The sequence below is a fragment of the Ctenocephalides felis genome, unplaced genomic scaffold (assembly GCF_003426905.1).
Source record: "Ctenocephalides felis isolate EL2017-DRISC unplaced genomic scaffold, ASM342690v1 CF-g0.4_SCAFFOLD_01886, whole genome shotgun sequence".
Taxonomy (NCBI): domain Eukaryota; kingdom Metazoa; phylum Arthropoda; class Insecta; order Siphonaptera; family Pulicidae; genus Ctenocephalides; species Ctenocephalides felis.
In genome coordinates this window covers 155039042-155065423 of record NW_020538040.1, presented here as the reverse complement: position 1 = coordinate 155065423, position 26382 = coordinate 155039042, and the positions used below count along the sequence as shown (strand labels likewise).

General features: G+C 30.0%; 1 protein-coding gene and 1 long non-coding RNA gene across 2 annotated transcripts in view; both read left to right on the top strand.

Annotated features, from left to right (window-relative positions):
• Nucleotides 1–7741, top strand: part of LOC113378788 — a 206698-nt gene extending 198957 nt beyond the window's left edge. The window contains exon 3 of the long non-coding RNA XR_003367221.1: nucleotides 7673–7741. This is a non-coding gene — a long non-coding RNA (uncharacterized LOC113378788). The remainder of the gene's footprint in view (nucleotides 1–7672) is intronic.
• An 11838-nt stretch (nucleotides 7742–19579) lies between these two features.
• LOC113376095 (homeotic protein ultrabithorax-like) lies at nucleotides 19580–21030 on the top strand. Its single transcript, XM_026616021.1, has 2 exons — nucleotides 19580–20216; nucleotides 20927–21030. Exons 1-2 carry the CDS (start codon nucleotides 19580–19582, stop codon nucleotides 21028–21030), a joined length of 741 nt encoding a protein of 246 aa, XP_026471806.1.
• The last annotated feature ends 5352 nt before the right edge of the window (nucleotides 21031–26382 follow it).

The following is a 26382-nucleotide window of genomic DNA, read 5'->3' as shown; positions in this document are numbered from 1 at the left end:
TTGAGTGCAGACATAACTTCAGAAAGGCATGACATATTTACGATGCATTCTTGGTTTTATTATCAAATATAAGCTTTTTTCCAAGAATATTATAATGCCTGAACAAATTGTTCTTTTTAGTCACTTACCTGAATCATATAAGTAAAAATTTTAATAAGTCACATTCGGGGAATATGCTAATTATCATTTAATGAAAAAATTATATTCACACGTTTGAGAAAGTCTTTATCTGATTATAGAAAGCTTTGGATATAGAATCTCACACTTGATTCAATAGGCACAGTTTGCAATTGTAGTCAAAATTATTGCATTAGTAAGTTTATTAATAGATTGGTGCATTATTGAACAAGTTTTTTTTACTAAAAATTCATGATCTTATTGTCAATTTCAGTTACAGTATTTAAAGTGCAATGAAAAAAATATTTCTAATTTAATATACATTATAAATGAATATACATAGTTTTAGCGAATTATTCATTATCACTATTTAATTAAATTCTAATTCAAAGCATAATTTTGCATTTTTATAAAATTTATATATATATATATATATATTCCGCCGATAGGAAATCATAAAAAATAATTACTTGTTATCAACTTGTTAAGCGTTATTTATTAATTTAATATAAAACTCCAAAGGTTAATTAACTAACAAAGCGTATTGAAATTAACATGTGATTGTTATTGTTTTCAATTACAATTTTTTATCAGTTGAATAAATGAATATTTTATAAATACCCGCATTGATTACGCATAAACAGCTAAGTTATCATTTAATTTGAGTTTTACAAGCTTTTTGTTCCACAGAGCCGTATTATTATTTTTTGCTTACGTTGTTCGTATTTTTTTTTAATAAATTCACAAACTTTGGTGATAGATAAAAAAAAAACTTTAAGATGTTTGGTACGATGAGTCTGATAAGCTTATCGTAGAATCTCAACATTTATTCACTATCACTATTTGTTTGTAAGTAAATGTAACTTGATTTATTATGTATGTACATATATATGTGTCTGTGTAAAAAATCTTCAAGGCAGTTACATCAAACAAAAATTGAAAATTTTTATTGCCAGATGTTATGACATATAATTTTATATTTTGTTATCTTCAGTGGAATTTACCTTCTGTAACCAATTTAAAATATTAACACCAGTGCTGGATTTACAGTAGGGGCAATCGGGGCTACTGCCCAGGGCGACAAATTTTGGGGGGCGGCAAAATTTGGATAGTGAGAAAAAAATTCTATACAATATAATCAACTTTTTTAACAACATTTTTAATTTTAAGAAATATAATTAACAAAACATAATACGATTGCAATGCAAAATTTTGGTTGAAATAAACGATAACTAAAATTTATTATTTTGCCTTGCCTCCCTCTCCGAACGTAAATTATCAAATTGGTTAATAAGTTATCAAATTTGGCAATTTGGCTAATATAAAGATCCGTAAACAAGCTGAAAGTTTAGGAAAAATATGTTCTTCAGTTCTCGAGCCCTCTTAAATTGACGTATTCGTGCACTTCCAAGCTTATAGCGTTGAAAAAAAATTTAAACTAGTGACTCATGGCATTGTGCCTTAAGACAAATTACTGAAACATCCCGTACTGAAAATTACATTTTATAAAGAGCTTTAAATTTTATTGAAAAATGAAAAAAAAAGACTTCTAAAACACATTTCTTGAATTTTGAAATTTATCGAAAATTATGAACTTTTTGCAAAGCAATCGCGCTGCGTAGCTGTTTCAGAAAAGAAATATTGAAACTAAATTACCATTTTTCGTAGTTGCCTGTACCAAAAGCTAATCAGCACGTCTTCCCATCAATACAAATCTAATATTTTTTAATTATTCAAGTTGATTTCGAGAACACGGGCCAAAATTCCAAAAATTATAATTCAGTTTTGGAGAAAAAAGCGTCCAATAACATTCAAAAAAAAAAAACATAATAAATAACTGCTTAAATTTGAGGGGGCAGGTTTAGCGGTTTCGATGATCCAATAAAAAAATTTGAAAAAGAAACATTTGGCGGACAAAAGTGATTTTAAAGATATTATAATAATAAGTATAAATTTTGTTTACATTTATATAAGTTCTGTAACATTGTTTACCCGTTAGACTGCGACGCGGCGCTTACGCGCTTCTATATTTTGTCTCTACGCTGCTGAAACAGCGCGATTGCTTTAAAAAAAAGTTCGAAAGTTGTAAAATTTCAGGGATGGGGCGGCATTTTTGTCAGTGCCCCGGGGCGCCAAATTTCTAAATCCGGCCCTGATTAACACATAATATTTAATAAATCATTTAGGTATTCTAGATGTGAGGATTAATACATTATGCTGATATTTTTCTATGTTGTTCTGTTCGTTAGTTACAAATTATTTAGTTCCGCATAAAATTCTATACCTTATTTCTGAGGTTGACAAAAAATTATCTATCGAAACATGTGTCAACATATATTTTAGTTTTTTTTATTTGATATATCTTACATATATTTAATTCCTTGCTGCATGTAAACTTGAGTAAAGGGTTAAAAAAACTCCATATCTCATCCTAAATAATTAATAATTTAAATAGCAACTCTATGAATATTAACCCTAAAGATTTTTAGGGTTAAGTAGTACCTCGAAAATAGGAAAAAGTGTTTCACTTTTTGTGTTATAAATTAATTTTACTGTACGGTCGCGATTTCTGACCCTTTAAGAGAAAAATCAGATTTTATTTAATTCTTGATTTCTGTTACTAATAATTTTACATTCTAACGATTTTCTTGGCTTTTTGTTGTAAAGATTTGTTTTAGACTAATTCGACGATAATTTTCTGATAGTTCTATGATATATCTAGCAAACTTATTTATGTTTTATCTTATATTTATTTATATGATAATTGCCAATTTCTAAACGTATCAATAGTAACTGTAAATATTTTTAGATGCGTTACTTCAGCGAAAAATTTCTACGTTTTTTTCATTTTTATTTTTTTCTAATTTAATTTTACTATCCAAAATTTAAGGTAATCCCTATGAGAATACTTACAAGAACAACCAACTTCATTTCTGTTGTAAATATTTTTACATTCCAACTCTTCTTTAATTCTCGTTTTGTCCTGTTTAAAACAATCTGTATTTTTTGTCGATACTAATTCTGTTATTCTATAATATAAATGGCAAATATTTTCGTTTTATCTTGGATTTTGCATATAATTCGTCCCCGTTTAATGCAATAATTTTTACAATTTCATATATGTATTTTATTTCTGTAAGGCTTTACTCTTAATGACATCTATATAAGGTGACATTTACTACGTAGTTAAATCTTACATAGGAGCAATTTTACACCAATCTCAAATCTATCTGCAACTTACTTAAGTTTGTGTTAAACAAATTTTACATATAAAACTGTATTTCAGATCCGAATTCAATTCTACTAATCATTTCCTGTTGTGTTTTATCTCATATATGAGTTAACTCGGACCTTTCTTTTGCGTTTCATGCTTTCTATTTCCCTCGCTCTAATAGCCCTTCGATATGGAATGAGAGAGATGTAAAAAGTCCGATAAAACAGTTCTCTTTAGCCGTCATTCGCTCCGTGCGCGGAGCAGTGAGACCGTTTACCGGCCGAAGCATGGGACAATCCCTTGGAAGTCCAATCGATCGACGTTAGATGGTCTGTAATGCACTTATGCTCAGGGTTTTTAAATTTGTTAAAGAAAATATTTGCAAATTTTACTTTAGACAGAATTTGATGCATGATTTATATCATAGCTTATTACTAAACTAAGCTTCTAAAATTTACCTTCGATGTTATATAAAAAGTTTTTGTCTTATTTTTTTCTACAGAAATCCGAATTTAACCTTTTCTTGAGCTGTTTATGGCTTTTTTTCTTAACAACGTTGCTGGAAACCCAATGATTGACTTATCATATTGATATATTTCGATTATTACAATTTATTTAATACTAGATAGTTATATTTTTATTTTGATATATAAATGAGAGAAAGTGTTATTTGCAATATCTTGATTTGTATATTTAGATCTTATATATTTTAAACTTAAATTCTATATCACTACTGCTTGATATCAGACTGGTTGAAGTGACTATTAAATCTTCAACCCTATAGTAGCAATGCCCAACCTCTTACAACTGAGCCTTGACAAACTTTAATTAAAAATGCAGACCTCGGTTAGTTTTACATTTTTATTAACTAGTATTTTCATGATTCGACTATTTTTTGAAACTTGCAGATTTCGTAAAACAATATATTAAATTAATAAACAAATTAAATGTTATGTTATTGATGACAGGAAATTTTAATTAGTCACACAAAAACAGTTCATGTAAAATACTGAAATTTCTAAACTATTATACAAATTTACAGTACAAAGTCTGAAAAAGGTTTAACAAATTTGAAGTTTGTAAATATCAGAATAAGACTAATTCTGTGTTCTAGACAAAAATAAAAAAAAACATTATACATTCGAAAGTTTTTAGAAATATTAGCTTAAAGCGCCTTTAATGGCAATTGTTGTAGTGTATTCTGAGTATTTTGAACATAAAATTTAAAAACATAAATAAATATCTAATAATAAAATCTCTATACAAATCTGATACTAAAACGGATTACTAAAAATTGCTTTGCTTGACACTTCCGCCGTAATTTCAAAGTGACCGGACATACTTTCTTTAAAAGTCGACCAACTTTGTGGATTGTCAATACGTATCCAATATTCTTGAATTATCTAAATCGGTTCAGTTGTTCTTGTCGAGACGTGGCAGATCCTAACATACATAAATAAAATACTAAAACTATATCACAAAAGTACTTACATTTTAATCCAAGATATTATATCTTAGACTTACGATAATGAAGAGTTCATTGAACAAAGTTGTCCAAAAATTACTTATTAATTTCTTTCAACTTTGGGTAAAATTTATTAATTTTTATAAATAAAATTTATACATAATATGTAAATGCCTGTGTATACATGCGCGTGCTGTTAGTCGGATATGTATCTAAGTACTTCTTTCTATGAATAATTCTAAGAAATTAGCCATATTGATTGTGTTAATCAGTAATGCTTTTCTTATTTACATTCACTTAACTAAAATAATCTTTGAGATAAATGTATAAACCATAATATACCATATGGACTCATTCAGCCTTTATTGATTAATCATTGTATGTATATATAAAAATGTGCAAAAATGTATGAAAAACTATAATAAAGATTTTGACACAAGTATAAAAATTGTTCTTACTAATTTTGATTAAATGTTTATTACTTTCTTACAGATATTTAGTATGAGTACATATTACGAATATTTGTGTTCATTGTGGTCACGGATAAATGAATACGTATGACAGATTTATTTGTTATTATTTAATTTGTTAAACTTTTGTTTATTATATGAATTAATATATTGAGTTTGTGGTATTGTATTTTATTTAATATACTCATATAATGGGGTGTAACAGATTTCAATGGACTTGATTTAACTTAGCATATCATTTTGCCGGCTAAATATTGAACACTTCATAATATAAGTCTCCCTTTGCCAATCTTTCAAAAAATATTTCTAATAAATAAAAATAAATTAATACCAAAATAGGTGTAATATAATGCCCTTTTTTCTACATAATATGTAACTAGTAATTGTCCAAAAAATTGCCTTGCATAATAACATTTATTTTCATTTTATACAATTTCTGGACTTGTTGCAATAAGTCAAATCAGATAAATCATTTAAGTATTACAAATTATCTCTGGTTTTTAAATTCCAATAAATCTTCCTTCTAAGTATCCAATTAGATTAGACATCAGTACACTTCCAAGCCCATATACCTCTTTGAAGAATAAACAGTTCATAAAACAGATCGTAAAAGTCCTTGTAAATCTATAAACCTGACTATAAAATTTTAACAGCGCCCTTAAACGAAAAACCAGAAACAATCAATTATTAAGCAATAAACGCGCGTGAAGATACATAACTATATAATATGAGCCATTAAATTCTCTTTTGCTTGTTAATACGACATCGGCGCTAGAATTGGTCGGGAACGTTTTGTACGGTGAAATAGATAGTGAAATTGTTGTTTTAGTACGCATAAAATCACGGACTACTACCACCTAGCTGAGTTTATATTATATATAGAGTGTGCAGGGGTTTGCAACCTATTCTCCCGCCCTGCGGTGCGACATACTTCTGTTGAAGCAAAGGAAGTTTTACGCGTTGAATTACTGAATTATAAAAATATATTGTGATCATCTTTATGTTTATTTACCTTTAAATGAAAACAAATAAAATCTTATTTTTGAAATTACAAAATTTATCTAAAGGTGGTTAAAGGTGGTAATTTTCAGGCACTATTTCGAGTGATACAACATATTTTTTTTATACAATTTTGTAAATTTTGTAATATAACCCGCAAGTTTTGTATATCACTTTTTCACATTTACCTAAGAAAAATTTGAAAATAGCACTATTTTATGTGGATTTATATAGTGAGCAATAACAGATATATTTTGCTCATAATAATTCCGACAAAAAATAGCCTGTTTTATAATAAATGTCTAGTTTTGAATACTAATATGAGTACTAATAAATTTTGCAATATGCTTTTAAAATGTCTGGGATTTTAGTTTTTTTTTGCTTTAAATGTGTCTTAGTTTCGCATTAGATTAGTAACAAATTAAAATAATAAAAAATACTTCTTTGCGATAAGCGGCACACTTTTGTTAATTTGGTACTATCAATTGATTATATGAGGCTATTTCTTATGGCAAAAAAATAATATTATTAAAATTTTTTTTATATATAATATTTTTATAGCAAATATCTAGCGATTTGGTAATACGTTTTTTTATGTTTTTTGTCTTTTTACGTTTCCCAAGAAAATGCATAGTATTTTAAAAATAATTTCTTTTATGTATAAAAACTTTTGATATTTTGCAAAAGCCATAACAAAAAATGAATGGAATAGAACTTTTATACCTTGGCATAGATGCGCTTTTATTGATTTGCTAATGTATAACTATTAAATTATTGAAATATATAGTAAAGAATAAAATATTTTATTCTAAAAGGAAATTTTATTAAGGAAATCAAAAACTTTAGTTTTCTCATTACAAAAATATTTAAAATTTTGTACTTACGTGGTTAAGAAATGATTTCGTTCTTTTACCCAGAAAAATTCTTCAACTCATCAACTGTGATTGACGGACATACGACATACTCGTCATGGAATGGTGGCAAAAATTTGTGTATTGCCGAGTATACTCGTCATGCGTCAAAATCTTTGACCATGAATATTTTGAGACTATGAATAATATAAATAGTTGTGAAATGCATACCTTAAAACAATTTTTTGACGACTACACAGTGTGCACAGTTCGATGAGAGCGCCACAGTCAACTGGTTAATATTTTAGAAATTAATTTTAGTTATATACTTCATATCAAGTCTATTCTATATTGTATTTCATTTACTTGCCGCGTGGAAACAGATTGTACAAATTAGTATATAATAGATTGAATTTTAGTACCCATGTAATAAAACACTAGAAAACGGAGCAGATTTATAGAAAAATCTACGTCTAAATTATAATACCAAATATGAATTAAATGCAGAGTTTTGTTAAACTTTATTTTACAAAAAGTCTACATTTTTACTTTTCAGGACCACTTTTCGTTTAGAACCTCTGAGATGTTTTGTCGCAACACGGCGTTCGTTGCAGCCAGCCAGCAAACGGTGAGTAGAAAAAAGCACTCGAAATGACTTTTATGATGTCGTCAAGTGCCAGTAAAAATCAACTTGAACTAGTCGTATATTTTACCCTTAAGCAGGGATGTAAAAAGGGTGGCACAAGCTCGTCTATATGTTTATGCACGTACGATGGGTGGGTATAGGAAAACTTTTATATGGGCATATTGCGTGGTAGATATTAATAATTTTCAATAAGTGCAATAACAATATTAATTAAATACTTAATATTAAAATAATATTGAGAGTAGTTAATTTTCAAATTGTAATACATGAAAAATATCTTAATGGACCTAATACCAAGTAAAAATGTAAAAAAATGATGAAAAGATTATTTTGCCCTTCAACATACAATTTAATGCCATCATCAAGTACATCTACAATTTTGAAAAATAGAAAAAAAACATAGAATCACAAACTAAATATGTCTACATAGAAACAGAATATTAATCAATGGACTAATTAAATTTTATTGTTAAATAGTATATGTAAAGGCGTAGATAATATGCTTTATCATTTTATTTTACAATAACACTTTATTATTTATAATTTGTTTGTATATACACACATTTAATTTGTAATTTTTATTTTTTTTTATCTTTTAAAATTGTAGATTGTCATTTTTTCGATGAGTACGAACCGTGTAATATAGAAACCGCGCTATAAGAAACTCGGTTCAAACCGTGCGAAGCGGAATCATAGTGCGTTCTATGAAAACCAACTTTCGCATTGTATGAAAACCGCGCTATAAAAAACTTAAAATTATTTCAAATTATATATTATTATTTGCACCGCGTTATATGGAAACCAATAAATACAAAAGGATGAATAATATATTTTCATTGAATGGAAGAGTTTTCCAGCAAAATTTATTTTTTGGGAAGACTAACGAGCTGAAAGAGAGCTTTGACACTACTAAACCAATGTCGTATATAGCTATGGTATATATGGTCTTAAAAAATAATGGCATAATAATTTTAATAAACATTTGAATAATGGATATTTTTAAATGAACTCACAAATTATAAAAAAATTCCATCAATCCGATATACGTTAAAAAAAACAAATGTTTTTGCTGAATCAATATTTTATCAATCCATTCATTTTTAATAATTCCTTCTTGTTTATTTCATAAATTTTAAGGATTATATATTTATATTATAACTAATCTATTTTATTATTTCTGTGTGTTATTATATTTTTGTAAGCTGTTATTCTTTTTTTCAAGAGGGCAACCCAGTGGTCAACCACTCTTATTTCTGTGTTAATTATGCATATGTAATAGTTTTGGCCTATATATTTTTATATGCATATATGACCACGAAAATACCTAATCTAATTAACAAGATTTGAAGTTGTCTCGTAAAAAATTCTTATCATTTTTAGACAGGTTTCGACTACAACTAATGATCTAAAAAAATAACTTCTTATTTTTTTTTATAATCTCTAACAATACGTGCTTTCAATTTCTTCTCTAATATTACTATTCTTCTTTCATTGTACGAAACCGCCCACAACATAACATTGCGTCTTCACGCGAAACACGCGTTTATGACAATACTCCAAGTAATTGTGTTGTATTTTCAAAACATGCCATATTTTAGATATATTACTTTCTACTACATTCTTTACAAGCATATGGACACACCTATATCTTTTTGAGAAAGTAAAATAGCTGAACAAAAGAATTATTTATTGTGCTTCTGACTAGTTTTTAGGGAAAGTTGCATCAACCCCGACGATGCTACTACATATGTTTTAAGTCTGAAAACAACGTATTTTTAAAATTTCGTAAAAAAATATACGCGGTGTAAAAAAAAAACATTTGACAAATTTACGGATTTATAGATGTGGATTTATAGTTTCATGAACAAACATTATATTGCCATATTTCAATAACTTATATTACTCTTTTGCACATATTGTTTCATTTTTTAATACCATCATGACAAAGTTTCAATAAAAATTAAATTGATACGATAACAAATAGATAGGCTATTTGTTCTATATTTGCTATTTCCTTTTTTCATTTCGCCAGTAATTTTCATCGGATTTTAGTATGAACATGTATTGATAATATGTAATACATTATTTGGTAGAGCGGGTCTTAAAGCTCCGTAGATGAAAAAGTTCACCGCCGTTATCTCAAAACAAGCATAAAATTTTCTAACAATACTAAAGTAGAAGGCAAAACATTTGTCACCAATCATTACCTCCAAACAAAAGTTTTTTCTTCATTTGTAGTTATTTTATTTAAGCTCTTTTATTTATTTTATGATCTCTAAATATAATTAGTATTAGTAGTGTACGTTATTTAATTGTTCTATAAAATATTTTGTCAATTTTAAGTTAGATTCAACAGTATTTTCATATAATTTCTATAAAAGCACATAGATGGGGTAAAAAGGACGAACTGAACTTTTACCCAGGCAAAATTGTAAACAATGAGAAAGTAGTAAATTAAAAAGAAAAGCAATTTTACAAGAGTAAATTAATAGCTGTTCCAACTCTGCTAATGAAAATTTCTGACTAAATACCAGATCTAGGTTATGTATATTGTGATCTTGGTAAAAAATGTTCATGAAATTTGTATTTCGCATATTTGCTCCATGGCTGTATCTTTTTACTTCGATTATGGGGTAAAAAGGGACAAATGACAAATTGTAGAAAAATAGTGAAAAAACATATTTCTATGAATAAAAATTAACTGGAAATATGACTGTACATAGTTCGATAGCAAAACTGAAATACTGAAATTCGAATTGGAGCTTTGTGCCCCGTCATACCCTATATTGAATTTTATACCTACTAAATAAATTATTATTTCAATGTAAAAAAGGAATGACTGGTATTGATGTAATTAAAGCAAATATTCTTACTGAAAACTTATATTATATTACTTGATAAACAAGGTTAATAATTATTATTAATTATTAATAATATTTAATATTAAACTCCCTGGTTTTGCAGTATTTTGAGCTTTTCTGAGAACGTATCAAAATAGATTTGAAACTTCAGTTAAATATACCAGTACAATTAGTGCAGTGTAATTTAACTGTATATTCAGATATATAAACGTACATAAATAATACAAAATTATCCTTCTCTAATAATTCGTCGATACTTTACACCATGTAATTAACGCTGTACGGACATCGATTATGCTTTTACCGATGATTTGTGTAATTGTCAGCGTGTCCATTACACATTACTCCTGCTGAAAGTATATTGATCCATTTTGTAAATTAATGAGTCAAAAATTAATCTGCATTTATTCGAATATCGAAGGCCATATTATAATACCATTATGTAATAAATTCTATTTAACATGTCAATATATTTGAATATTGTCGGAAAATTATTCATATTTGTGCAATTTACATACCTGTATTTATACAACGCGTTACACATCGGGTGCGCATGAAGGAGGAAAAATTGGTTTGGAATTAATCTATGTTTATTATTACTTAAACGATATTTTGGACAATTTAGTTTTATTTTAGACAAATTTTAAGCTGAGTAAAAACTTTGATGGATGGTTGCTTTACATATTTTTTAATATCCTAACCGGCTGTAAAAAATGTTTTCCCAAAAATGTTTAATAAAATTAGCATATGTAATTAATTTGGCCAAGCAGAAAAGTTTAAAATGTGACAAGTTCTATGTGTCAAAATAAAATTGACATAGCGATACTTAAATACACATATTCAAAAAATTGATAAACATAATACATTTTAAATGTATGTTGCTTAAATACATTTACCTTACTTTTTAGATTTTCTTTTTCGGTTTGCCACAGATGAACAAAGTTGTTTTCCGGAACCTACAATCAGTAGACAATTATCAGTTTTATTGCTTTTTTAAAGTGTTCAATCTATTAATACATGTAAAAAAAATCATAAATAAATTTTGCTTTTTAATAAAATTTTTATGTTTTTACATATAAGGTAGGTGGTACAATAAAGCAAAGCTTTTCACCTAGAGTGATTTATGATAGTAAAATGTTATGATCATATTTTTCACACTTGAGCACGTACTTATATTATAAAAAAAATGTCTATAGTAGGTACTTTTAGTCTGTCACTTTTCTTCAATATCACTTACCCGTATAATTTTAAAAATTGTCCTAAACATAGTATTCCCCTTTTATATTATCATTGATACTTTTTTTCCTATTTGAAAAGCGATTAGAATTATAAGTTCCATAAGCTGTCATTTTGACGTATATCTTAACTTAGATATATTTTTCTCAAGTGGGCAACCCAGTGGTCTACCATTCTTGTTTTTGTGTTTACTATATATATATGTAAATCTAATATCGATGGCGTAACTGTTAATACTACTAATTGTATTATAATACTGGATTAATACGAACATTTATTGAAATTAAAAAGTAGATCATATTATTTGAACACGGAACAAATACGTAAATGCCCATAAAATATTTTTTACTTTTGACTCAATGAAAACTTTTAATTACAACAATTATTGCGACAATTATTTAGGAGTTTAGTTAGGCCATTTACAAGTTGAATCAGTGATCAAAACATAATCTCTCATTCGAATTTATTTATGATCACCCAGCTTTTACAATAATTTTTATTAAATTTGAAATTATTTTAAGCATAATAATTATTAATGTTTAGAATATACAAATTTTAAATTCTTTCGTTTTCTCGTTTACCTATGAAATGTTTATCACCAATTGTATTAGTATTTGAAGATAATTTGATAATTTTTTGAAAACATAATAACTTTATATAATGTTCTTACTTTTAAATCTATTTATGAAATAAATGTCACTCGTATCCCTATTTCCGTGTCAAGATGAAACCGATATTTCTTAATAATTGGGTCATCCGGTAATAAAATATATAATAGTCGGGACTCTGATCAACATTTCACTCAAAGCATATATATTCAATCATACGAATAGTTTTCGATAAAATAAAAACTTTGTATTTGCTGCTTTCTTATTTTTCGAATGTGTGAATAAGTGATCACACTGGGTCTATGTTAAAAAACTTGCGAAATTGACAGTATGGCGCGCTTTTTTTAGCATGATATAGTTTGCTAATTGTAAGATAAATTAATTTTATAACTAGAAATATATCATGCACAATTTAATAAGACAAGTACACAATCATGCTAAAAAATCCAGTAAAATATTTCGAAATATATTTATTATCTACATGCGAGTAAAGGTTTCCCAAAATGATGCAATCGTGCAATTCAAATGCAGTGCAAAAAATTGTAAATCAAAATGTAATGCAAAAATTGTAATACAGGAAAATCGATTAGAATTGCAATTGTAACATGTACTAATAATAAATTTACTGCAAGTAAACAAAGATAGTAAATCAACGTAGCGACTAAGCTCATCTCATCAGATACCTTTCAATAAATAAGTTTAGTGAATTTTCTGTAAATTTATAAATAGAGCATGCAATTTCATCTCAGCAATCTAATAACATAATCTGAAACACATGTGCAATGTTCTAATAAATAAATCAATATATGCATTCGTGAAATATTTACTCATTTTCTTTACTGATGGCTTAATGATTTTATATAATTACATGGAACAATTAGTTGAGTTATTAAATTATTGCATTTTAAGGTTAAATCACTTAGTGATCAATACATAATCTGTAATAGTAATAATAAATAATCTTTCTCAACTCGATAAAATCGAATAAAATTTAAAATTTATCTGGTGAATTTTTTGAATCAACTATATCAATTCAAAATAAATCTTATAATTTGTCTGTAAGCTCCCATTCTTTCTCGAAATACAGAAACTGTTACATCTTATACCTCTTGCAACAACTGGCTCTGACGGATTCTAGCCGTGAGTTTTGGAGAAAGTTTTTCAACCCTCTGCAGCAATTTCGAAAACGATCTCTCGAGTAAAAAGAAAATAGTCGGATTTTGTTACAGAGTGTTGCCTGTGTTTGTGTTCATTGGAGCGTCAAGCACAAGTCACAAACAGATGTCCCTTCAGCCTTAGCTCAGTTTCATAGACTTTCATATGAAACATATCTATCATGGGTGCATATAAGTACGACGACGTACACTATTTCGGTGGATTCAAGACGCCATCTCGAAATGCGTTAATTTTAGAACAACGAGGATAAATATAGATTCAATTTGACTACAATTTGTAATGACACAATATGTCATGGAATCCACATATTAGCTAGGTGGATGAGCTTACAAAGAAATTAATAAATTTTAGTGTAGCATGTAATAAATTTGTCGGTGTAGACTTCTTCATATTTGTTATATGAGATGAAATTTTAATCTGTTTAATGCTAAAAAAAAGTTTGCACACATTCGATCGACAACAACAAATTATGTAACAAATACAAAGATTTTTTAACATATTCATAACATTTTTTTTAAATTTAATTTTAGCTTCATTGTTTACATTATTTTAATGTATATAACCTGTAAGTGTATGATTTTTTGGAATATGTAATAATAAAATAAGTCAACTTACAAGATCATTAAATGTAGAGAAATTTTTAAAAGCGCACAATAGACGGTATTACATGACATTTCTTAAGTCAATGCTGTTTAAAAAAGTACGCTATATATAAGAAATGTTTCCATATTGAGATTAGTACTGAATAAAGCTTGTGCATTTATTTTTTCTCTAATTTTCTTTAATCGTGCGATAAATTTCAAATAAATATATCTTGATATCTTAAAACAGATTCAAAATTGAACTGATAAATTAATATAACTTTTATAAGTTTCTATGTATTTTACACGTATGTATGCAATGTGTTTTATATATAACTCATAAAAGTTCATGTTTGGTTCTGTTTTAAATTTAACCAAAAAAAAATTTTTTTAATTTGTGGCTCGATTAAAGTAAAAAAAATCGTAATCAATGGTAAAAATCTAGTATTTAAAATTGTCTGCAAATAAATTTTAGAATTCTTACAATTATTTGTGTTACACAGTTACAACTTGTTTAATTTTTTGACAAATGTCATCAGGGACAGATCATTTTTATATTAATTCAAATAATTAAACTTTCATCTGTTAAATGCAAAATATTCATACAAATATAAGCATTCAATAAAATCAAACAAATTGAAATGAGTCTTTACTTAATTATTATTATTAAATCCTTGGCGATAAAATGGTCAAAAATCCTATGTGACTGCATAAATTTATTGTGATTAATAATATTAGATAAGGTCGTTTTCTTCTCAAGGAAGGATAGCCAAGTGGGCAGTTTCATTCTTGTGGGTTAATTCAAGAGTATTCCGAGCTTCGTTGTCTATTTACTTGCAGTTTACATGGTCCGAGTCTCGCATAAGTGACTCATTAGGCCAGTAAACGAGGCGATTTCGCACTTCGTACAGAACATAGGGACTAGGTTTTATCACTTGGACCACAGGTTTCTATCCTCTGGAATATTCTCACATTACGACTAAACAACGTTAGGGAAGAAGATCCTTTTACACGGAGGTGTCGGTCACAAGCACGTACTTTGAGGTCGTCATGCCGACGTGGCCGAGTTCTCCCCTGTAATTATAAATGGATGCTTAGGAATCACTTTCTTGATTCTGTTTAATTCATATTATAAAAATACTAAATTTAATGCATTCATAATTAAAAAATTTAAGCACAAATAAAACTTGCCCAATCATCGATTATTTCTACTATAAATTATTTCAATAGTAGGTAATTATTGACATGTTTGTGTTTATTAATTTTTCGAAAATTAAATTACTTCATTAGTATGCTAACACGTTCGCGGGCGTGAATGCTATAGCATTCATTTTCATTGCGATGCAGAGAAATATGATAGCATTCAAATTTTAAGGTCAATTACTTTGAATTTAATTTTATACAACTTTACATTTTTGTGTTATCCGTATTATCTTATTTTTTAATGTAGTCACTAATTAGCTTCGACAAGCATATTTCGTTAAATAGAAGCGTAATAGGTACTAGACGTGGATGCTATGGCATTCATCGTATAGAACGATTAAAATAATCTGACTACCCTTATGAACGGCGTTTAATTTAATATCGGTTATCACAACCAATTTAAAAATAAAATTACTACTTTTTTTTACCTGAAACTGTTTCTGTTCGCGAACGTGTTAAAATTATGATCACATAGAATTGATTCCTATGTTTATACCATGTTGACAAGATATCAAGTGATAAAAATTAAATATTTTTCTTCATTTGTTTTTTATGGCCATCATAATGCCATAACAATCAAAGCCATGCTAAACATCAAAATATCAAATAAGTGTTTATAGACATCAAGGTATAAAAGTTAATTTATTTTGTCAAACATAATAAAACTCTGGTCTATAAAAATAACCATCAAGCTCCTGACAAAAATATAAAAAAGATCCTTTGAAAAGCACGCGGTGATCGTTTGACAGCTCAATACAAAACGCTAATTTCACACACTAAATCTCGACATTTAGTGCTATCTGAATTGGTCATAAAAACACATTTATGACTGTGTTTATAGCCACTACGACTTGGAATAAAATAAACAGTCGGCGAGATTCTATCCTGTTGAAAAAAAAACTACTACTTCTACAGTCTACATTTTACCACCACAAAACAGCAATACAAATAAAACGTTTTACTGCTGCATACTCATAAATGGTCCGACTTATGAGCATTCGCGTCCGAAAGCGCTGGCGTTGAGCAGCGGGGATAGCACCTATATGGATATAAATTATGTTCCAAGTGTGTTTACATAATGGAGTCATAATAATGTGTACTTATTTCAAGTGATATGGGCGTTTATGGGCACTAAAACACCCCATAAAACTTCAACTGACGACTGTGAAGTCGCGCGCCGCACGCCGCACGAGACACGGGCCTCGTAAAATACTCGTAAAAGTCACAGCGAACGACACCCAATCAAATTAATCACTACGAATCGGTAAGACGAATCTTTCAGCATCTATCTTGGCTGGCAGAATTAGCGAGATCAAAAATAATAGAAACTACTCATAATGGACTAAGAGAATAAAATTTAAAAGAAAATTTAACAATCATTGAGTTAAAATTTTATGAAAATTTTTATATTTAAAATTTATATTTATTATTAAATTTCAATCCGAATTGTTTTCCTATCCATTAGTACGTCATGTGTTGTCCTACATCATTCTGGCAACGATTCCGTAGCGCGCTCTACGACGTCAGTCGACGCGCTCGCTGCGAAGAGCGTAGCTACACGCGGGCTCCTCAGCGGCGCGGCTATTGGCAGGCAGTATCCCCACTGCTTAACGATTTTAATGGCAGTTACATTTCAAGATGGCTGGATTGGCCGTTGCCGCTGAACTTCATGTTAGAGTGAATGGGATGAATGTATTTTGAAACGATCTGCGTTATTGCTCGTACAGCTGCAGTGATGGCAAAATCCTTCGCGCTCGTTGTGCACACAATGCGATTCCACTTAACACGCTTTGTCGTTACGGATAATAAGCGCAACTCTTTTTAATGATCTATGATGTTTGATGATCATTTAACAAGAATCCAACTGCATTTATATTGCCAGACTGTGTAATGATCGTGTCTGCACCTGTAATTAAATGAACAGAATAGTTATCCATATAAAAGAAAATTAGCGATTAATATATTGAAAATTAGAGCAAGTTACTTGTACTAAATATATTTGGATATACAGCAGAATCCTCTTGGTATGACGTCGGATATATTCTACAACCACTCATCATACTACCAAGTTTAGTTTTTGGGAATACGGGTCAACCGATTTGGATAATTTAAATTACATTTGATTTATATCAACAGGTAGACGTGCTAATTAGTTTTTTGGCGAAGTCAGATCTAGCCTTTTAAATGATGCGGGGCAAAAGGTTCCAAAAATAATATTTCAGTTTTTAAAAGAACGGAGCGTCCGATTTGAATGATTCAAAAGCATTAACAAGAATCCAACTGCATTTATATTGCCAGACTGTGTAATGGTGTCTGCACCTGTAATTAAATGACAGAATAGTTATCCATATATAAAAGAAAATTAGCGATTATATATTGAAAATTAGAGCAAGTTACTTGTACTAAATATATTTGGATATACAGCAGAATCCTCTTGGTATGACGTCGGATATATTCTACAACCGCTCATCATACTATCAAGTTTAGTTTTCGGGAATACGGGTCAACCGATTTGGATAATTTAAATTACATTTGATTTATATCAACAGGTAGACGTGCTAATTAGTTTTTGGCGAAGTCAGATCTAGCCTTTTAAATGATGCGGGGCAAAAGGTTCCAAAAATAATATTTCAGTTTTTAAAAGAACGGAGCGTCCGATTTGAATGATTCAAAAAGCATTTTATTCGTATTAACGAAACAAAGTACTGATTAAATTTTTAGGAAGGCAGGTCCAGCGGTAGATCCAATAAAAATGTAAAAAAAATGTCATTTGGCGGTCAAAATTGATCATTAGACATATGCACATCAAATTATCACATATTTTATAGAGAATTTATTAATAAGTACAAATTTTGTTTACATTTCTATGAGTTGTACCAATGTTCATCTGTTAGACTGCGACACGGCGCTTACGCGTTTCGATATTTCGTTTCTACAAGAGCCACGCAGCACGATTGCTCAAAAATCGCATTTTCAAAAAATTTTAAAGTTTTTTTTAATTTTTTATTTTTCGGTACGGAAAGTTTGCAGCAATTTGCCATAAGATAAGACGCCATGCACCACTACTTTAATTTATTAGAAAAAAATGGATTTTAACAAAATTCTAATTATCATTCCGTCCCTCAGCGTAGGCAGCGTGTGCGCTCACTGGTCCAGAGGAGTAAGTGAGAGCGGCACGCGGGATGCTGTAACATTTAAAACGAGCGAGATGTTATACGGCGTGGGCCGCAACGCTTGTGCAGTTGTATGTATATAGTCTTCGGTCTCTTTCCATCGTCAGATCGTGCGACGGGCTTTTTAGTTCGTGTGATACGTCATAGTGTGTATGTTCGCTCGCGCTACGATTCTGATGTACTAACACAAATCCCACAGTATCGCGTCGCGAACACCACCGTAGCGCCGTGCCGTATCCAGCGAAACAACACAGTACGGGCGAACGTTTCAGTAGCCAGTAGCGCTCCAAACACGACGGGCGCGTTTCTTCCTATACACGCCGGACTGATATCATTAACGACGCAACTGCGATCGAGGCAACAACAATAAAAACGCACGGTTGTAATAAAATCAAATTATTATTACGGCACCCTTAAAATTTTTGGCGATAAAATCGCGTTTACAATTATTTCTTCATTTTCAATAGATTGATCGTTTACAATAATTTTTTTGAAAAATATTGTGTTTTTTATTTAAAAAAAAAAATCGTTGATCTCTGTTATAAGTGATCGGGTCGCGCGTGCTTTGGCGTTTTTCGCAAAAGTTTGACATTGAATCGAGTTGACATAGGAAGCTCGCTATTATGTTATGTGTATCATAAAAAAATGTGTGCAGTTTTTACCAACTTTTTTAAAATGTCGTCATTGATGATGGCAATTAGTGCACAAGCATTTCAGTACTAGGCAAAATTAATCTTAAAATTGTCAAAAAAATCAAAGTGGTTGTTATATTTGTGGATTGTGCATAACGTAAAAAATACAATAAACTACCAATATCTAGGACAACTTCTAGCCATTGAAGGAGACTAACAATTGTGTGTTGAGTGTGCCAGAGATTAAATAAAATCTTGGACTCAAGCCGAGACGTTTAGTGAAAAGTGCAAAGTTTCAATAGAAATAAATTCCTTCAGATTCTAAAAAATTACAAAACAATTCCAAGATGAATTCGTACTTTGAACAAAGCGGTTTCTACGGATCACATCACCATCAAAGTGCCGGGGTTGGTGTTGGCGTTGGAGGCGGTGCAAGCCATCATGACCAGACTGCCGCAGCTTACCGTTCCTTTCCACTTAGTCTCGGTATGTCGCCGTATGCGGCAGCCGCCAACCACCATCACGGACTTCACCAGAGCGCTCGACCGCCACAGGATTCGCCTTACGATGCATCAGTAGCTGCTGCCTGCAAGTTATATTCTACCGGAGGTTCAGAGTCGAGCCAGCAGACTGGAGGTTATGGTAAACCAGATTGTTCTAAAGCAGGCGGCGGTGGAGGCGATAGTCATCAGAACGGCTATGCAGCCGTGGTAGCTGCAGCCAAAGACGCATGGCAAGCGCAAGCACAACAACAACAAGGTGTCGTGTCTGGCCCTGTACGGCCCGCAGCTTGTACGCCGGACTCCCGCGTTGGATACGGCGGTCCAGTACCATCTCTAGATGCTGCTTCGTCCAGTCCAGGCCCCGCGCGCGCTTCCTCGTGGAACAGCACGTGCTCGCTGGGAGCAGCGGCGCCACAACCTGCAGCCACACAACTCCATCAGCAACCTAATCACACATTCTATCCGTGGATGGCCATCGCAGGTCAGTAATCTTCACATTGCGTCACTAAACATCCTATTGCACCGGGACATGTGGATAAATATTTACCAAATCTAGGCCCTGTCCACGGTGCAATGAACAAGTTTGACATATCGCACGCCAATACGATTCCCATATGATTCCCATAGAGAATCCCATAAGTGTTTAGATCATGTTTTGAACACGTTGCACGTGCTTCTTGCGTTGTGTCTAATTCTGAAACCGATCGCGTAAATAATCGGGATCCCTCATCATTAGTAGTTTATTAGGTGTCGTAACACTACTGTGTATAGATCCGTATACCCCGGGAGGCCAAACGTACAGTGCGAACGACAAGTGCCAATAAAACCCTCCGACCACGGTAAATCATAAACTGGAACGGAATCCCCTAGCTTGCCGGCCTAGGTGCAACTTGTATTTTATGACATCTCGTTTTTAGTTTCTTGCATGTGTTGAGGTGCCAAAGTGTACTTGAGAAGATTTAAAATCCTTGTTTTTTAATGCAATTTTCGTGAATTTAGATTTTATCACGTACGAACCGTCTCATTCGCACTGACGCCGGTTGTTGGATTCATAATGTCTCGACACCGTCTTTGAATCGCACGCGTTACGTGTTATAGTTTTGGAATGAGGCAGATAGATGGTGCTCTGTATGTGATCGACACACGCATCGCATCCTATCTGTCAAATTAAAATGTAACACAGCATGCCAGAAAATATAAATAAATTTTCCGACGGAGTTCGTCGGCCCGGGTGTCTTAGACTAACGCAATACCAATTCATGAAAATCACTAGAAAATTCTTTAGATGTTCTTAGATAAATTAATTCATTAATATCAGAAAATTATCATATTACCTAAAGTGGGTTTCAATAAAATAATCATGATCACTAAAAATATGATAAGATTCAAACGAATTACGTTAATGTTAAAAATTCTTGCATTACAATGTGCCAAGTGACGTGTTTTCAAACAGTTTGTTACGTTACACATTAGTGATTCTATATATAGAAACAAAAGCAAAAAGGAAATGAAATGCATAATATGCACCTAATATATATTATACTAATGTATTCAGTCGGTGTAAGTTCAAATTATATCGTTTTTACGACGCTTATCTTTGACACATGTAACTCTATTGTTATGTGTATTTACATGGCATTATTTGTTATTACGTATGTTAACATCATCCTTATTCATCTGAAAAATTTTCTTCATAAAGAATATTTTATAATGTACTATTTCAGTACATAGTGTGTAAACATTCATAGAAACATAATTACTGTAATACTAAAAGCAGCTCATGCAAAGTTCAAATATTTAATGGTAATAATTCTTTAATCATCAATCCCAAAAACGCAATTTTCATTTCATTCAATGTTACAAATTATACTTTATAATGATTTTTTTTAAATAAACCAGTTTCATCATAATGAAATCAAATTATTCAATTATGTGAGTTTGTTCAAAGATAAATAACGTTTCGTTTGAGTTACGATTTCTTTGCAGACTCTTTAACGGCCTTCACGCGTCATAATAAATTATTCAAATAAAATTAACACGACGGGAATTGAAAAAATGTACTGGTCATCTCTTAATTAACTTAGAAATATTATTTTTGGCGTGATCCCACGGTTCGTACTATCCACATTCAATTCTGTCGCTATTAATACATTTGCATAGACGATTTCATATGCCAGTAATATTATACTAACACCATGAAGCTTTTAGCCGAGAACTGAACCATACTCGGCGCTTCGTGCTTTGTAGGGATGGGTTGCTTCAAACAAAATAGACATTTTTTCAAAAGTTCAGGATTTTTAGTTTTTAATTATTTTAATAATTTGGAAAACAGATTAAAACCAAATTGCAATAACTTAAAGCCTTATTAAAATTTTTGGAAGATTAACCAGTTATTGTGATTGACGAATATAGACGTCATGGATAAGTGACAAGTATTTTTCATGCGTTTTAAACAGTGATTCAAAAAAAAAAATTTGAAAAAAAGCGAAATAATTTGTGAAATGTCAAGTTTTTCATATTTTGAGACTGTAACTGTATAAAATAAGTAGTTGTGAGTAGCATTTTATCTTAAAGCAAGTTGCATAAACTTCCCAAAATGTGCAGAAAATATACTTAATAAAGAAGAATTAAGATTGAATTTAATTTTAAAAAAATTCTACTGTTTATTTTAAAAATAGTTTTTGTTCTTTTCAGAAAAAACTATTCTTATTACTTACATTTACCTATATGATATTTTATTGAAGTTCAACTGTTTTTAGTTTAATACGTATGTAATATAGGTTAAAAAAAGTAAAATAAACCACGCTAAATCAATAATTTTGTAAAATTAAACTATCTTTTTTATACGATATCTAACTTAAGCAACTCACTCTGTGCTTGACGAATATACTCGTCATGAATTTAAGTGATACAAAAATTAATTCCTATGACCATTTTCCGGCTCCATTTTTATTATTTTACGTTTAAATTTATCTGATCAATCATTTTAGAAAATATAATATAGCATTTATGTTGAACTAATTAAATATAGATTTATAGTTACGTTACTAATACTTTCAGCACCTCTAATTCAAAAATATAACTTCTTGTTTATTACAGCGTGAATAAATTTATTTACAACTTTAGTTAATTGAAAATGTTTTGTAGCACATACTCGATTAAATTAGCTTCAATTTATACTAGACGTGATATGGTTTGCTATTTGCAATACGTTCAATCAATTTATACAATAATAATTATGACCAAGAGTTGACTTAATAATTATACATAAGTGTTTTATATAATATGTATCCAATATGTTTACCCAACCCTGATCGTGCGCGATTGCAGGAATCCAATCAAAAAGCCATTAAAATTCACCTCACCGAACTATGGTGAACGCACATCACAAATCGGAGGGTTGTCTGTGTCCGTGAGCCTTCCTTATTTAAAACACATACATTTGCAACATTCCCATACCAAACCAATTTCGAACTTTTTCTACCTGATGCGACCGCCCTTTTCGGCATGGTGTTCGAGGTTAGATAGTCATCGTCAGTAACTAGTACAGCTGATCGATGGTTTGTTTATACAAAATCACCGAAAATGTTCTGACCTAGTTCCAAACTTTGTACTTCACGCGATACGCACTAACAAATTTTTTAGACCACAATTAACCTTTTGATTTAAACTACCTCAGATCGATAACAAAGGCCGACACGTTACCTTGTCGATGAAAAAAATTGTGTCAGTGGGCGAAATTCGCAACCCACAAGAAAAACTACTAATGAGCCACTTGTCCGTGCGACTTCTATTTATATTCATATTTGCTACTATATATAAAAAGCATGAATCATTTAGTAACTCGCGGTTTTGAGATGTCTACAATGAGTTTGACGGCGAAACGGGCCAAACATTTTAGTTATTTCCGCGGTTGATTCGTTTTACGTATTATTTCACATATATTTCACACAACAATTTGATGCAGAGGTGAAAATTATTTTTGTTCATTTTTTTCTCGAATAAAATTTTGTGTGCCAAATCCATCTTCGAATTATGGTGGTCAGTGCATAAAATATTCGATAATTTGCGAATCTAACTTATATAGAATGCTATATTTTCCTTAATATTGACACTATCGGTGCAAATCAAGATCTGCATTAGGATTTTAATTAAATATACAATTTGTTTATAAATTGTCACTATTTTAGAATTCTGAAATTTTAATTAATTAAAATGTTTAAAAATTTAATATTATTTTTGTCTGGAAACTGAGTATTTATTTAATTTAATATGATATTATAATCAAATAAACTTCTAATAAAGTAAAATCAAAAAATATTAATTTATTTTTATTTATAATTTACTATAGAAAAGTAGCAAAACTTAATTATGCATTTTTAGAAAGAACTATCCGACGGTAAATGTAGCAATCTTATAATATAATAATAACGAGTAATACTGCCCTAGAGCAGGTCCGTGAGCTGAGTTAAACTTCAACACGATTAAGAGAAAAATATGGTGATTCCCCATTGCCATTTCACATCGCAGTGCCCAAAATGCGTTATTTTTAAATTGTAAACATAATTTTGATCTATATAATAGACATCGCTGGTGCAAGAAGTCAGGTTGTCCAAAGCGTCCAAACTTACGATAATAACAATAAAATAATTTTATTTATATCATTGATTATGCAAAATAGTTTTTGATCATAAATATTTTAATCATACAAAATATTTTAAAATATGGAATGTTTTCATAGTATTTTTTTTTACATAATAATGTGAAAAAAGTGATGAATGTTTTTCTTTATCAAGTTAATATTTGTGCGCATCTTTTCTCAGCTTTCTTACGGAACGCCAGTGTCCGATCGCGAGGTTGCACGTAAATCATTTTTGAGTTATAGTGCGTACAACCGTGCGCCCGATATCGGCCGATCGTGAAATGTGGAGGGCCAAGTGAAAATTTCTAAGCATTTTATATTTTTACTTTAGATTAATAAGTTTAAAAATTATTACAACATTTTTTTGTATAATTTTTTATCGAATTTTTTATTTTATAGAAATTATACGCTTCTAAATTTTTACTTTATCATGTGCTGTACATGCTTGTCTTTTTCTTTAAAAAATTAGAAAATATTAAAAACAAATTAAAATTTACAAAAATTTCCAAAATTCAGAAAAAATGACAATGACAATTTGACAAATCAAATTAACTGTCATTAATATCATTATTCATATCATATCATAACTTAACATCTATGAAGGCGCTATCACAGGATAGCGATCCTTCTCACGCCGTCAATTAATATATAACTGTAACAAATGTAGCTGAATGTACTTTGTATAGCTTGCTATGAATAATAAATAAAAAAAAAAAAAAAAAAAAAATTAATATCATTTGTCAGGACATTTGTTGGAACTATATAGGTGAACTTTGAACATTATTAATCTTGGTACGAAACCCAAATAAAAAGAAACAAAATTTATGCTATTATTAAAATATTTAAAATCACTGATAATTTGATGTGCATATGTCTCATGATCATTTTTGACCGCCAAATAGCATTTTTTTTTGGATCGCCGAAATTGCTGGTCTTGCCTTCCTAATAATTTAAACGAATCTTCATTCCATCAATACAATTCAAATATTTTTTGAATCATTCAAATCGAACTCCTTTGCTGCATATTTGCACTTTTCCCCTATCCTTGAAACGGATGGACTTGCCTTTAATAAAAACTAACTAACTTTGCTAATATATATATTAAAGAAGCACACTAAAATATTTTAAATCTCTGAGAGTGAAGATCTATTAGAAATTAATTTAATGTGTGATTTAATTATAAAGCCAAATAAATTATAGAATAGTTAAATTAAATAATATTTTACTTTAAATAAATTGAAGGATATATTTAATTTTTTTTCGCTGTATTTTCTTATTAAAATCGAATTATTATTTTTTTTTATCGAGATTATGCGATTGTTCACCACGCATGTACAACGGCCGATGTTTTTGTATTCGCGGAATACGTACCTCGTACGTTTTGTACGGATGCCGAGTGATTCCTCTTATATAATTATTTCTTGTGGTGCACTCCCCTCAGCCGTATCAAACTTTTTGCATACTCGCATGTAATGTTGCACCAACCTTCCTTAAATAGAATATTCTTTCGATATTCTTTGACGATATTGTAAAAATTATATAGGATTAAAGGTCCGCGAGTAAAAAGGTGTGCCACTGGTATCTCAAAAGCAAGTAAAGTTACGAAATTTTTAACAATAATATTTGAAAGTAGAGGAAAAAAGATGTATAGAAGTATTTTATTCTGTAAGCACTGTTGCTTAGTTTACGAGACCTTAATATACATTTTACGCACGTTACTTAATTATTTTATAATTATTTATTATTTATTTTTGTTATATTCAACAGTTTTCCTTATATGGCATCTATAAAAGCTTGCATGTGAATGGGGTTAAAAAGACCATCTGTGCTTTTATCCTGATAAAGGTGTAAACAATAAAAAATAGTAAATAAAATGTAAATTAAATTATAAAAGCAATTTTAGAAGAGATATAACTGCTTGATCTCTAACCGCCCCAGTTTACCCCGCCTATGGAGTGAAAAAGACCAGGTGATAAATTTAAAAGAAGACAGCAAAAAATAACAT